The 14,488-nt window shown below is 42.0% G+C and overlaps 1 protein-coding gene across 5 annotated transcripts in view; it reads left to right on the top strand.

Annotated features, from left to right (window-relative positions):
- The window catches only part of CRAMP1 (cramped chromatin regulator homolog 1), a 44,229-nt gene extending 30,068 nt beyond the window's left edge, over positions 1-14,161 (top strand). For all 5 annotated transcript variants that reach the window (XM_080980122.1, XM_080980124.1, XM_080980120.1 and 2 more), the window contains exons 16-21: positions 816-988; positions 2,250-2,330; positions 4,365-4,599; positions 5,148-5,312; positions 7,690-7,838; positions 9,416-14,161. In XM_080980122.1, coding sequence (XP_080836248.1) covers positions 816-988; positions 2,250-2,330; positions 4,365-4,599; positions 5,148-5,312; positions 7,690-7,838; positions 9,416-9,580 — 968 coding nt within the window. In that variant the 3' untranslated portion in view covers positions 9,581-14,161. The remainder of the gene's footprint in view (positions 1-815; positions 989-2,249; positions 2,331-4,364; positions 4,600-5,147; positions 5,313-7,689; positions 7,839-9,415) is intronic.
- Positions 14,162-14,488: the final 327 nt, after the last annotated feature.

Genomic DNA, 14,488 nt, shown 5'->3' with positions numbered 1-14,488 from the left:
TGGGCCGTACGGGCAGGGGTACCTTTACCTTTTACTCTGAGTAAAACCAAGTTGGATACACACAACTGCTATTCCTCTCACAGAACTACAATTCACAGAGTGGTTTAATAACCAATCCGTCTTTCCAGGGAACTCTTGAGAACTGTAGCTCTTGGAAGGGGAATAGGGGTCTCCTAACAACTCTCAACTCCCTTAACAAATGCCATTCCCAGGATTCCTTGGGGAGAAGTGGAACAATACTGCTTTAAATGTCTAGTGCAGATGGGGCCATCTGATTTTTTGTTTGAGGAGGCATTTAGATGGCAGAGGTGTGGATGATGGCTCCAGATTTTGTAGAGCAACCCCCCACAACAATGTACCAGCTGATTGCTTTCCTTGCTTGCTACATAGTTATTGAATATAGTACGTACATATTCATTCTCACAGGATATGCCTCCCTGGATGATAGTGGATAAGATTGTATCCTTTAAATTTAATAACACTCCTTTCAAGCTGCTGGAATTCATACCAGTACAGACCTCAGAACTAATAGGACCAAAGGCATAATTACCTGCAAGATATATCAAGTTGAAAACCAAAGGGAACACTGAAATTTTTGCTCCTATATGTTGAACTGAAAATTTGAGATAAAAGGCGCTGAATTGGTGATCTATATTAATAATTCAGTGTCAGAAAGAACTACTAAAAATAACTTTGGCACATATCAACTCCTACAGAAAAGCTGTTAAGACCTATTGCCCATGTATAAGACAGCAGTTTGACTTCGTAGATTGCTGAAAGAAGACTTCTCTTAGCTTTCTGTTCTTTGTTCAAAGGTGCTATTGACTTAGCAGCCCAAAGTGCCGGTATTATTCCTGGCAGTCCTTTGCCTGTTCTGGATACTGAAGGCCTGTCGGGCGTATCCCCACTGTCACCGGATGCAGTGACCGCGGTGGTTTCAGGGCAAGATTCAACAGCGGCACATCACAACGGAGGCTCCATTGTTGCGGTCAGTTTTCTTTTCTGTTAAGGCCTACAAAGGTTTAATTCTTGTAGAACTGATTCTAGGCTACTGCTGGATAGAACCTTGCAATGTGCATGATAGACTAACATGGCCAAAAGCCCAGCGATATCACCCAACATCGCTGTCATGGCTTGTCTATTATTTTCTCCCTCCCTTGGACCTGCAGTCAAAAAGTTTGGTGCTTATTTAAAATAAAAGTGTGAAATTCAGCATTTCACTCCCTTCTCTTACTGCTTTATTCTATAATTTTCTAGACCGTTCAGCATTAACAATAACAAAAAGCATGAGCAGTACACAAAATAAAATGTGGCATGAAATAAAACATAACATATAAATAGTATAGAAACAATAAAATATAACAATAGAAGTACAAAAAACCTCAGCCTTAGGGGTAAGGAAAGGCCTGAATCCAGGGTGAAATGGCTCAAGATAATAAGTTTCCTCCAAGAATGTGCAGCTAAACTCTCATTACCCTCTGAAGTACCTTGCCCAGAAAGAGGGCATTTTCAACTGGACAATATTTGTCAAGTAGCTTAGGGTCCTCTGCAGTACACAGTTACCTTCATTGTGTACATTCCTAGTCAACAACACGTTGCCCCTCTGGGGAACCTGTAGCACTCTGGATGACATTGGACTACAGCTCCCATCATCCCTTACCATTGACCATACTGACTAGGGCTCATGGCCGTGATGTCACCTGATGGGCTAAATTAAATCCTGTGTTAACTGCACGTGCCTATTCCCAACAGGCACACAAAGTCAAACAGAAGAATTTCACTCCACTTATCCTGCTCAGTTCAGATTGCAAACCACTTCCTTTGTTCAGCAGCACCTGACATCAGGTTATAAGTGGCTGGCCTGTGTACCTGTCAGATTTGGCCAGTAAGGACAATCCTGATAAGGATTTGGCCCGTGGAGCCAAAAGGGTTCCCCAACCCTCCTGCAAACCATGCATTCCCCTCCTTCCATACCATCCAGTGTCTTGGATTTTCCCAGCATGTTCTAAAATTCTGGCAGGAAAATCCTCATGGGGCAAGCGTGTTACAAATGATACGTAAAACTGTTTCAGCAAATCTAAATTCTGAATTTGGATTTCTTTGGCAAGGTGGATTTTGCTGGGCGGGAAGTGAATAAATCTAGACCCCATGAGAGCAGTGGAACAGGCACATTACAGCCTGCCCTTGTTAAATATGTATTCTCCATCCCCTGAAAGTCTGATTTGGTCATTCTTGGTTGCACTTTCCAGGGCTCAAGCAGCGAGTGTCAGGTTCCATTTCTTGGCCTACCACCATGCTCTGAGCAGGAGGCAATCCCGGATGGCTTCCAGGTAAAATGCAAGCTTTTCGATTGACAACTACTTGACCTTCAGGGTGACAAACATCTTTTTCTTTTCTGCTGCATATTAATGTTTTATGTGAAACCCAGAGTTGAGCTTCCTGGGGTATGTTTATTAAAGGTCACAGTCCATCACACTTTTGCTGCATGAGAATTGTATGTAGGCACCTTGTTAGAAGCTTTCGTCCATTTAGCAGAGTTTCTGGGAAGCAGTGGTCAGCAGTTGAAGTTACACTTTGAGATGAAACACTCACATCGACGCTGTACAACTCAATCAAGTGATATTGCTTGACTGGTAATAAGTGCATCACGGTGGCACTATTTACAATCTTTATAGCAATAGCTGTAATGGCATACTTAAGTTTCAGTCCCACTTTCTCTTTAGCAACGACGTAGGCAATGACACAGTCCATCACAATGTTTTCCTGAATATGAATTGTCTTTGTGGAAGCTACTGCAGTCAAAAACTGGAGACACGTCAGCCTGGCGTCCACTGACCTGCCTCCTGCTTGGTTCCACACTTTGCAATAAGGAACTTTGTTTCTGAATGCTGTCCCTTTGCTCTCTTATAGAAGGACAGGGACATGAAACAGCCAGGCAACTGGCTCATTCCAATCCACCAGGCTTTGTATACTTTGAAATCCTTGCAGGCAGTTATAGAAGGGCAGCACAAAATTTGATAGCCATAGGGACACTTGTTTTAATCCGAAACATGATCTCCTCTCTGCTTTCAATGTGCTTTAGAAACGTAGTATTTGTTGACTGATTTAAGTGCTCACTGCATGTACGTATGTATGTACGTACGTACATATGTACGTGTATACACACACACACACACACACACACACACACACACGTGCATATATACAAAGAGCAAAGAAGCTTCCCCAGCCCCCAGAACGGGTCCAAGAGCGATGGCGAAGTTGTGCGCAGCTTCACCATCGCTCTCGGAGCTTGCGGGGCTGGGGGTGGGGGAAGCCCGAGTTTCCCCAGCCCCCAGAACGGGTCCGAGAGCAATGGCAAAGTTGCGTGCAACCTTGCCATCGCTCCCGGAGCTTGCGGGCTGGGGGGATAGCTTCCTGAAGCCTGGAGAGCGAGAGGGGTCGGTGCGCACCGACCCCTCTCGCTCTCCAGGCTTCAGCGAAAGCCTGCATTCGCCCCATAGGACGCACACACATTTCCCCTTTATTTTTGGAGGGGAAAAAGTGCGTCCTATAGGGCGAAAAATACGGTATATATAGGTGATGAGCATAGTGACTGCTGCAGCACTAGCAATTGGCAATAACTCTAGCAGTGTAAGATTCCAGGGGTCTTGGTACTTAACCCAGATTTGTGCTTCCTTTGGAATAAGGCACACTGGAAGCTATGGTGTCTTTATGATGCATGGTTTTATTTACACACATTTATAACCTGAGCCTACAGTGGTGGGATTTCCAGCATTCACATCTCAAGAGTGACTTGCTTCCTACAGAAGTACAGCATTGGATTCAAAGGCAGCCAAACAGCCATCTCTTATGTCTCTTTCTCAGCCTTTTCTAGCCAGCCAGCCAAGAGTTCTGGGAGATCTGATTTCCACCATAACCACCACCATCTAGAGTGTTTTGTTGGCAATGTTCACTTTTTGTTGCCCTGACCCCAGTTTTGTGTAGCTTTCTGATCCGTAGGTATAGTTTTCCCATCTGTAAAATCAGAAGTTAGAGTGACCATATGTCTGTGCCAGATTGGAAAGAGGGGCATAGATGGGCAGTTTACCATGACAATAGCTTGTTGGTTGGCCACACACTTTGCATGTGGAGGATCCCAGGTTCAGTCCCTGGCATCTGCAGGTAGATGGTGCTAAGTAAGGTGGACCAGTTCTATCCTTCAATTTTAGGAAGCTTTCTGTGTTCAAAGAAATATAGGCAGAATTGCTAACTCCTAGTTTGATTGATTCCTATGCCTTTAAAAGCAAAGCAGCAGTGCAACAATTTCAGAAAATATACAAATAATGACTTAGAAATATTATTATATCTGCTTGCTGCCACAGGGAGCACCTGTCCTTTCTCTACCAGAACTGCCAAAAACCTCTCTCCAGAATGGTCTCGCCACTCCTCCGCTACCCTCATCTGATGCTTCTGGTACCCATTTGTCTCCTCCCAATGTCTCTGCTTTATTGGATATCTCTCTTCCTGGACCCCCTGAGGATGTTCTGTCTCAAGGAGAACCTGCTACTCAGATCAGTGACTCTATCATTGAAATAGCAATCAGCTCTGGTCAATATGGTAAGAGATGAAACTATTCTAAATAGCTAATCAGTGGTTAAGCATCCAAAAAAATTGTTACAGCTGTGATTCTGTCAGGATTTTTAGTAGAGGAATGTTCTCTTGAAAGTCGGCTGTGCATTTTTACACATACTTCTGTGTCTGGCAGAGCTGTTTTTTAACTCTCTGGATTTAACTGAGCAGATGTTCTTGACAGAATTGCATCTTAATTTTGACAGTAGATCCTTTGAACCCTCCCTGAGTCAAGGAGAATATCACTTGTTTAGGCCTCTAAAAATTGGGCCTCTCACTATTGCCCCATTTAGATTCAAAGCCAGGCAGATCAAGGGACAAGTTTTTGTAAGTTCTGCAGTAGGGAGTTGTGTTGACCATTGTTGCTGCTCTTGGGAGGGGGTAATTTGGACGTCTTGTCTGCTGTGTGGCCCACATCAAGCATTTGTTTGGATTATGTCAGGAAGGAAGTCATATCTGTGTGCAATGCCCACGCCTCCTTAAGGACACAGTCTCCAACTGTTTGTCATACGGAATTGGTCACTTTCTTTTAATAGGCGAGAATGTTCCTCTGTCCCCAGCAAAGCTGAATGGCAGCGACGGCTCAAAAAGTCTTCCATCCCCTTCCTGCAGCCCCCAGCAGAACTGGATTGCCTCTCCTAGTCATGATCCACAGTGGTACCCCAACGATTCCACAGACTCTTCCCTCAGCAGCTTATTTTGTGAGTAGTACTGCACAGGGGATTACATTGGTTGTAATCTGGACTTTTTTACTGGACTTGCAATTCTCCCCCCTCCCCCCTTCTTTCTCCTGAGGGTAGGGGTTGTCAGCTTTGTTCATTGCCAAAGCTCATGCTCTAGAGACGACCCATCTTAAATTAAATGTAGTGAAAAACGTCAACATACTTTTTCATGAACATGGGTGAAAGTCACACGGGGATTGTGCCACTCCATGTGGTAGGCTAGGGGAATGGCAGGAGCAATGGTACCAGTGACACAATCCAAGCTCAGCATTGCTATGACACTGTTGCAAACAACGGTAACTTTGTACACCTTTCCCCCGTTGCCCCTACTACAGTGGTACCTCGCAAGACAAATGCCTCGCAAGACAAAAAACTCGCTAGACGAAAGGGTTTTTTGTTTTTTGAGCTGCTTCGCAAGACGATTTTCCCTATGGGCTTGCTTCGCAAGACGGAAACATCTTGCAAGTTTGTTTCCTTTTTCTTAACACCGTTAATACAGTTGCGACTTGACCTCGAGGAGCAACTCATAGAACGCGGCGTGGTAGCCTTTTTTGAGGTTTTTAAAGACGGGTGATTTTTGAAGCTTTTCCAAAACTTTCCCGACACCGTGCTTCGCAAGACGAAAAAAATCGCAAGACGACAAAACTCGCGGAACGAATTAATTTCGTCTTGCGAGGCACCACTGTAATACTGTTTCCTTCATTGTATTTATAAAATTAATTATTGAAACAGAGTATTGTGGAGTTGGAAGGGACCTCGGGGGTCATCTAGTCCAACCCCCTGTAATGCAGGAATCTTTCGCCCAACATAAGGCGACATCCCATGACCCTGAAATTAAGAGTCTCATGCTCTACCAACTGAGCTATCCCTGTCCTACTATTCACAAAAGAATTTTACAACAATTGTACATAAAACCATATGAAAGTTTAAAATATGAGGTCAGTTAACTATCACAAAATGATATTTTCTTAACTGGCAGCACAGAAAAGTTTTGAACAGGCACTTAAAGGTTGAAACAGAAGGTACCTGCTGAATATTAGCAGAGCATTCTACAGTACTGGGGTAATGACACTAGAAGCTCAATTTCTTGTTGCTGTCAAATGAGCCTCACTAACTTGGAGAACAACTAACGGTGCTCTTGCAGGTGATCTCAGTGATTGAGCTGGGATAGAAGTATTTAAGCCAGTGATGGCCAAACTTGGCCCTCCAGCTGTTTTGGGATTACAACTCCTATCATCCCTAACTTAACAGGACAAGTGGTCAGGGATGATGGGAATTGTAGTCTCAGCACCTGGCCATCACTGGCCAACAAGTTTGGCCATCACTGATAAGGTAATCTGGACCTAAGTAGTTCAGGGCTTTATAAATTAATTTAAGGACCTTGCACCTGTCTCATAGTAGATGAACAGCCAAGTGCATATGTTTTAACAATTGTGTCACATGTTCTCGGCTAGATGCCCCCATCAGGAATCTGGCTGCTACATTCTTCACCAGCAGAAGCTTCCAAATCATGACCAAGGGCAGCCCCATATAGAGCTCATTGAAGTAATCCAGCTTCAAGGTTACCTAGACAAGGACTATCCATGTCAAGCTGTCCATGTCCAGGAATAGCCGCTGCTGGCAAAACAGACAAAGCTGGCAAAAGGCACTCCAAACCACAAAGGACACTTGGACCTCTAGTGATGGAGATGTATCCAGGAATGCCCTCAAAATATGCACCTCCTCCTTCAAACGGAGTGCCATCCCATCCAAAATGGGTGGTTTGCCTCTCCCAGAGAACCACCCAAGCAAAGAGCACTCATCTTCTCAGGATTCAAATACAGCTTATTGGCCCTCATCCATGAATTTTTATTTCATTATTGATTGTTACTGTTTAATCTTATATTTAGCAGTGCCTGTAGCTACTATCCAAATGCAGTCTTTAAATGAACAAAGAGAGTCACAATCAGCCCATAAACCAGCCCTCAGAATCCTCAAAATGCCAATTCTGAAAGCTGAGCATATTGGCACTTATTTACTTGTCTTGCCAGAAACTTGAAGGTTTGCTTGGTTGGTTTTTCCTAATCAAAAATTGTGTTATTTACAGTATCAAGTAATGTATTATATGAGGTACATAATAATATACCAATGATGTGCATATTGATATGCTAGTATATGTCCAAAACATTCTGCATCCCCTACAGTTGAAGAGGTAATTTTTTTTTAGGGTTTAGCCCAGTTAAATCAGGTACACACATCTTGATTATATGTTAAAAAGTGGGTAAATAGCTTGTAGGAAGCTCTTTGTACCTCCCCCATCCCTCAAACCTAGCAATTAAAATACTGACTGGCTGACTTTATCATTTTGTTTTTACAGCAAGCTTCCTTTCCCCAGAAAAGGGACGGAAAATGCTGCCAACCTCTACTAGTAGTAACACAAGCAGCACCTCCTTATTGGGACCGAGTCTGCTGGATGGAAACTCGCGGGACTCTTTTGTGTCCCGGTCCCTGGCAGATGTAGCTGAGGTACGTCCATATTTAATTGGTGCTATGCTGTGCCAGCCTTCAGCTGAAAGAGGGATAGTAGTCTTGTGACACTTAGCATAGAAGTATTTTTCCAGACTTCCCCCTTTCCAGGTAATTAATCAAAGCATGTGTTATAATTGAATTTTAACGTTTGAAAGGGAAAAATCCACAAATCCTGATGCAAAGTCAGCATCCCCTATGTACATAATGGAAAAGATGGTATTTCCCAGCAGCAAAATACTGGTTTTGAGTGCAATAATGGAAAAATGCAGTAATTGCTGCAACAGAAGTTCCATCTTCTTCAGGGAAAACCTCCGGATCTTGCACAATGAATTAGCAATCCAGCTAATTTGTTCTGTTGGAAATGGCTAAGGAGAGGAATTCCCCCCCCCCCCCCATTTAATTATAGGACCAAGGCTGGTGACACAGGATTGCTAAACTGCAGTTGCTTCCCTTTTTAGTTGCTGGAGAGTGCACTGAACAGATGAATGGATGTGCGGGTTCGGCATGTGACTCAGCCTTTCCTATTTAGTATTTAACACAAAACTGAGAATTCCAGTAATCTCTCTATTCTTTTTTTGATCTCCCCTAGTGGAGGAAGGCATCCTCCCACTTGCTTTAATTTGCAGGGTTTATTAGATTTGGAATCCTCATAACTGTTTGGTATAGAAAGAATGGCCTTTTCCTCTTCTGGCCATAGCTGTTCTGCAGCGGCAGGACTTAGGACGAGCTCTGCTGTCATTTCCCATTAATTTTCATTTATTTCACATATTTGTAAGCCACCATTCAAGACTATAGGCTTCCTGAGGCAGATTACATCAATAACTTTGGAATGCTCCCCAATGCACAGCATCACCACCAACCCACATACAAACACAGCTCCCTCAGGGAGAAGAGTTCTAGTCCTCCGCTTTGTGGGTTCTCTTGTGCATTCGGGGAGCTTTTGACTTAGCAGGATTTCCAAAGCTGTGAGCTGCTCACCTGAACTCTGCCCTAGTACTGTAATGTATTTATCTATTTGATTTCTTGCCTGCCACTCACCTTGTTACAATGATTTTAAAATACAGTATTTAAAACAGTTAAAACAGATTACAGTCAAGGCAGTGGGGTGGGTCCTAAAATGAAAATCTTGGGTATCAAAGGCCAGGTTAAAGAGGTGCATCTTCAGCGTGGTATGAAAACTACATAATGCAGGTGTCAAACACAGCAGGGAGGGAGTTCCACAGCTTAGGGGTGGCCTTTTTTCCTGAACATTTGGGTCGCCCCCCTTGCTGGAACATAATAAAATGCACAAATCTGCAGTTTCTTCTCATGACCCACTGTACGTCTTGCTCTCCAGAGTCTCTAAACTCGAGCATTATAGGCAGAATAATTTGCAGAGTGTAGTCATAGCACAGATTTTGGATGTGCTCAGTGCAGCATCCAGGATTTACTTTTCCCTGCTGAGTACACCCAACCTGGCCTATGTTCAGTTTAGCTTCTCCAGACTTTCTGATATGGCCAAGCAAAAGTGGCAAGACCTAAACTGTAAATAACCTACCCTCTCTTTTCTCCCCCATCCCCTTCTTTGCTTCTAGATAGTAGATTCCCAGCTGGCTTGCATGATGAATGAGAACAGTATAGATTACATATCTCGTTTCAACGACCTTGCCCAGGAGCTGTCAATACCTGAGCCAAACCGCCGAGAGATCCACTTTGATGGAGGAAGTGATGGCCCTCCCATTGGTGACCTCTCTCAGTGAGCACATTCACCCAGCTGGCTGGTGGAAACCATTGAACTAGCTATGTAATCTGGAGAGAAGTGATGTCATAGCTATGCAGTGGATACTTTTGTTGTCCTGATTAGAGCATGCCTCATAAGAAGATCAGTGTTGTCTTCAACAGTCTACAGTTCCTGGAATGTGCAATATGCTAGGAACAATACAACTGGGAGCAGTATTATAGGAAATGACATGTGTAAGCTGATTACAGTACTAGTGGAGTTTACAAGACAGCCCCGGATTTATGCTCTGGGCAAGAAATCCCACAAGCTATGTTTTTATACAGTAAACCAAACCCTTGTTGTCATATCCGCATTTAAGCTGGAGGGTGGGGGTGATAAGATGGTATGCTATTTTTTTAATCTTTTTTTTAAAAAAAAATAATGAATAAATAAATATACTCCTCTCTTAGTCTATCACAATTGGCATTGTTGACCAGTCAGTCAGATGGATAATTCCTTGCACTTTCCTGTCAGGCAGCAGTTAATACCACTTTGCTTTTACCAGAATTCTTTTTGACTCACTCACATTCATCAACATTCCAGCATGGTGTGAAAAGTGCTGTGTCTGTTCCTACTTTAGAAAGAAAAACTGGAGTAGGATCCGAGAGCCCCTTAAGAATGCTCCTTTCCTTATTCTTGTAGATGGGTGTGGTGTGCCGGTGTGCCTGTGCACATGTGTGGGCACATGAATATATGCACACCACCTTAACCAGCATCCCTTTGACTGATTCTGCTTGCTTGCTTTTAGTCTTTAGTTTTTACAGCAAATACTTCCTGATGCAAAGGTGGTCTTACTCCCCAAGGGCTCTTATATTCCATTTTTCTCTTGAGGAATAGAAACATTTTCAGGAGGCTCTCTAACCTCACTCCCAATTCATTCTCTTTCCCCTTGTTAACTTCTCTGCATATTTTCCTCCTTCCCTTTTAAATATTCACTTGCTTTATCTTATGAATTCTGCAAGCAGGAAGCATTTTACAGTACTCTTTCCTGTGACAGTAGAAAGGTAATGCTTTTACTTTGTCCAGCAAATGAGGTGAGAAAGCTGCTATTCCACTTTTGTAAAGTCAATTCCCACATGGCAGTTCAAGTTGTTCAGCTCCTTCATGAAAGCCTATATAAACTGCATTCTTTAGGATATGCTATTTACTTGTGGGTAATGGGAAACCTTTAATCAATACTAGTGTGAAATTAAGCAGATTTAAAAAAAAACTAGCTGGAACTCTGCTTTGCAAACATGACCTGTTCTCTGGTAATAACCCCTCACCCTTTACTGTTTTTATCAAGCATTAGACGGGAAGGTGACTTTAGAAGCCTGCCCACAGTGGTGAGGTGGTCTCACCAGAATGACTTTCCCTGGCAAAGGGACCTAAAAGTCACTGCCAATCTCCAATGGTTCCTGCATTTCTGGGACCGGAATCGGGACCCCTTTTCTGAAACTGTTCCTGAATCATTCTATCTTCAAGGGCAGTCAAGCAGTCTGCTAGTATATCTCCAAGCTCTGCATATTTGCAGAACTGGAGAGGCTGTCCTAGGTTTAAAGACTTAATTTGTGTTATATTTGTGTTCATCTCTTGAATGGCTGAGCTCATCACCTGAACAGGAAACTGTCCACAACTTCAGTTTTCGTAGGAGAATATCAGAATCATGTATACTTTCGTGGGATTATCATAGCATTGTCCTACCCTGACATTATTGTCGTTTTTTTGCAAATAATCCCTCTTTCTAGGATTCTGCCATGGTTACTTAGGAGCACACATTTGTAATACTTCAGGGCAAAAGCATTCTTGCCATCCCCTGTTACTGATTATCAGACTAGTGGTCCAGCAGTTTGGAAGGCACCATACAGCTCTTTGTGTGCTGGGGCTTGCTTATTCTCTTCTAAAAGCAGACAGAATGTTTTGTAAAATGCAATGATGCATTCATGTGAGTGTGTGAAGGCTTTTCATTATAGAAGAAAATTTGGACTCTTTGTGTATGGTGATTTCTGATTATGCATTTAGCAACATGGCCTAGATACCGCTGTGCCAAAACATGTTTATTCTACCTGTCTGCATTTTTTTTGCAGGAGCATTTCAGGCAGAGCCCATTTTCTGATCCGTCCTTGAAATGTTATCAGCTCTATCGTCCACAAAAGGCCTTTGTTCATATGAGACATTGCCTGTGGACATTTATGTTAATTCGTTATAGGTCTGCAGGTGTGGGTGGGTTGGTTTTTTAATGAAATCATTTTTAACATTCTGTTTCTGATGTAGGGAGCCATTGGCCCTCCAGGTGTTGCTGAACTGCAATTCCCACCACCCCTATCCATTGGCCATACTTCTTGGGACTGATGGGGGTATAGTTCAGAAACATCTGTTCTTTTTGATTATAGTCTCTTATGCCACACCATTTCCATTCCTCCTATTACTAAAAGGATGGATTTGTAGCAAGCTTATGAATCCCTCCATGTGCCCAGATTATTTACCAGCCTTACAGCTTAATGGGATCTGCAAATTTGTCCCTTGTGTGCTGACAGATTTACCTTCTGCCACCAGCTTCCTCCGTTTGAGAAAAGATGGAATGTTGTGTCATAGTTATTTTTATCAATGACGAGGCCTGCAGATTTTAATATCCTTTGTTGCCTGAAACAGAACCAGAGCATCAGAAAAGTACACAGAACAAGGAGCCAATTGCCCAATTCTAAACAGTTATGTAGTAAAGTTTCTATATCAACTCCTCTTTCTCCCAAAGTATTTTCCCCATGCAAATTCAGTTTCCAAATTCTTGCTAATCACCTTTCCAGTTTCTAAAGATAGGAGTCCATAAAGATTATAAACACTGGCCATTTGGCCTTTTATCTTGCATATAAAATTACATGAACAATTAAGATTGTGCACTTGAAATAAAAAAACAATAATAATGTTTAACTTTGAGTCAGTAACTGCTGCTACTCTTCAATGAAGCATTAGTAATGTGTCCATTTTGGAGCTTTCTGGTGTTGAGTTACCAAAGCATCCATACATTTGAGACACAACATTGATTCTAGGGCTGCCACTGACTTTTTGAATGCAGGAGTTGGTTTTGAATTGTACTGTTTCAGCCACTTTGAACTAATAATGAACTTTTACTTTGTTTGAAACTTGCTGAAATGTATTTTGAGACAAACTATCTGCAGACCCAACTACTTTGAAGGTGAATTGTCCTCTTGCCTTACCTTCACATTTGCCTGAGGCATTGAGAGAAGGTTGTTCTGTGGATATAGCTAGTTTCCATTCATGAGTGAGGTTCCTGAAAAACTATATGCTTCAGTTTTTTTCTGCTATCACATGGTTTGTTAACAGGTGTATTATAAATTGGTCTACTTCCTAGTATATATGCAGTGAAGAAAAATATGTCTTGTAGACCAGGGATAGGGAATCTCTGGTCTTCCAGATGTTGTTGGACGCCATCTGATATCATCCCAGACCATTCATTGGCCATGCTACCTGGGCTGGTGTGAGTTGGAATCTAATAACATCTGGAGGGCCACAGCTTCCCCATCACTATTGTAGATCCACAGAATAGGGCACTGGGAATCAGATACTAATATTCCTAGCCTGATAAAAAAATTAAGAAGAATACAACCTAATTTATTGGCCAGATTCTGAGTGCCTATATTGCTTCTGCATTGCATTGTGATAGGCCAGTTAACTCCTCTGAATATTTTTCTGTAATCACTAGCACAGAACTTAACAGTAACTTCATTCCACAAAGCCCATTGAAATTAACAAAAATTTTGGAGGAGCAAATTCCCTATGAATTGTGTCCAAACAACACGGTGGTTGTTTTTTTTAAAGCAAAGTTGTTTAAAGTTGGCATTACACAACCTTTTTCATTATCACTCTCCTATCTTTAATGCTTTCCAGCCATCAACTTAGGTCAAATCATATCAGCCAAGATGTCTTGTCCACTGACTTTTTGACTTGACAGTTGGATTTTAGTATTTCATTTTGGGTTTACTTTTTTAATCACATGCACGCACACACACACACACACACACACACACACACACACACAGAAGTTGGATACATTTGTAAGGAAAATACTGCACTTTTGAGTTACCGAGCCCTTTTTAAAACTCAATTCTCCAGACTCCCCAGTGATCTGTAAATGCTAAACAAGTGAAAACGTTTGCAAGCACTACAGCAGTAAGTTATCATTAGTTGCCAAAATGTGATAACTGGCTTTAGAGCTTGTGGGTTTGACAGCAGACTTTGTTGCTGTATATTTTAATAATAGTTAAGCCATATCATCTAAAGGTTTTCTGTCTTGTTTTGAGATGTGAATTTGTTTTATAGATAATAAATATACATATATAGTGTATGTATAAAGCAAGAATGCCTGTCCTTAACTGATTATTTTTTTGTACCATATTGTAAATTATATTATTTATTCTTTACCAATTTTTGGAAAAGGAAAAGGTGTTTGGGTTATTTAATATAATATACAAAAGCTGTTAACTTCTTCTGTTTTCAATTTTCAATTCAACTTGTAAAGTTGTTTTTATGATTGTGCATAAATACATACTAATCCTTGGTCTAAGTCATGTGTTTGCTGTCGTTTTTGCCCTAAGCACTGATAGATTTTCTTCTGACTGGGAATATGACTTGAACTGCTACCTCAGTGGAACGGGGGGAAATAAGTCCTCTAAGTATTATGTACTTAGATCTGTGTAATGGAGAACACCCATCCTTAAATTACAGACCCTTCAAGTTACCCTACCTATTTTAATGTTTGGGGCTGAGCTCCAATACTTACATAGCCAAAATGGCACCACCTATGCACGATATATTTGGAGGGTTCCCAAGGTTTGCAGAAGAACAATAAGTCTTTTGGAGAAGAAAAATTATTGGGGGCTCCGCAAAAACA

The sequence above is a fragment of the Podarcis pityusensis genome (assembly GCF_964106645.2).
Source record: "Podarcis pityusensis genome assembly, chromosome: 14".
In the NCBI taxonomy this organism is placed as follows: domain Eukaryota; kingdom Metazoa; phylum Chordata; class Lepidosauria; order Squamata; family Lacertidae; genus Podarcis; species Podarcis pityusensis.
This window is presented reverse-complemented; position numbering and strand designations above follow the sequence as displayed.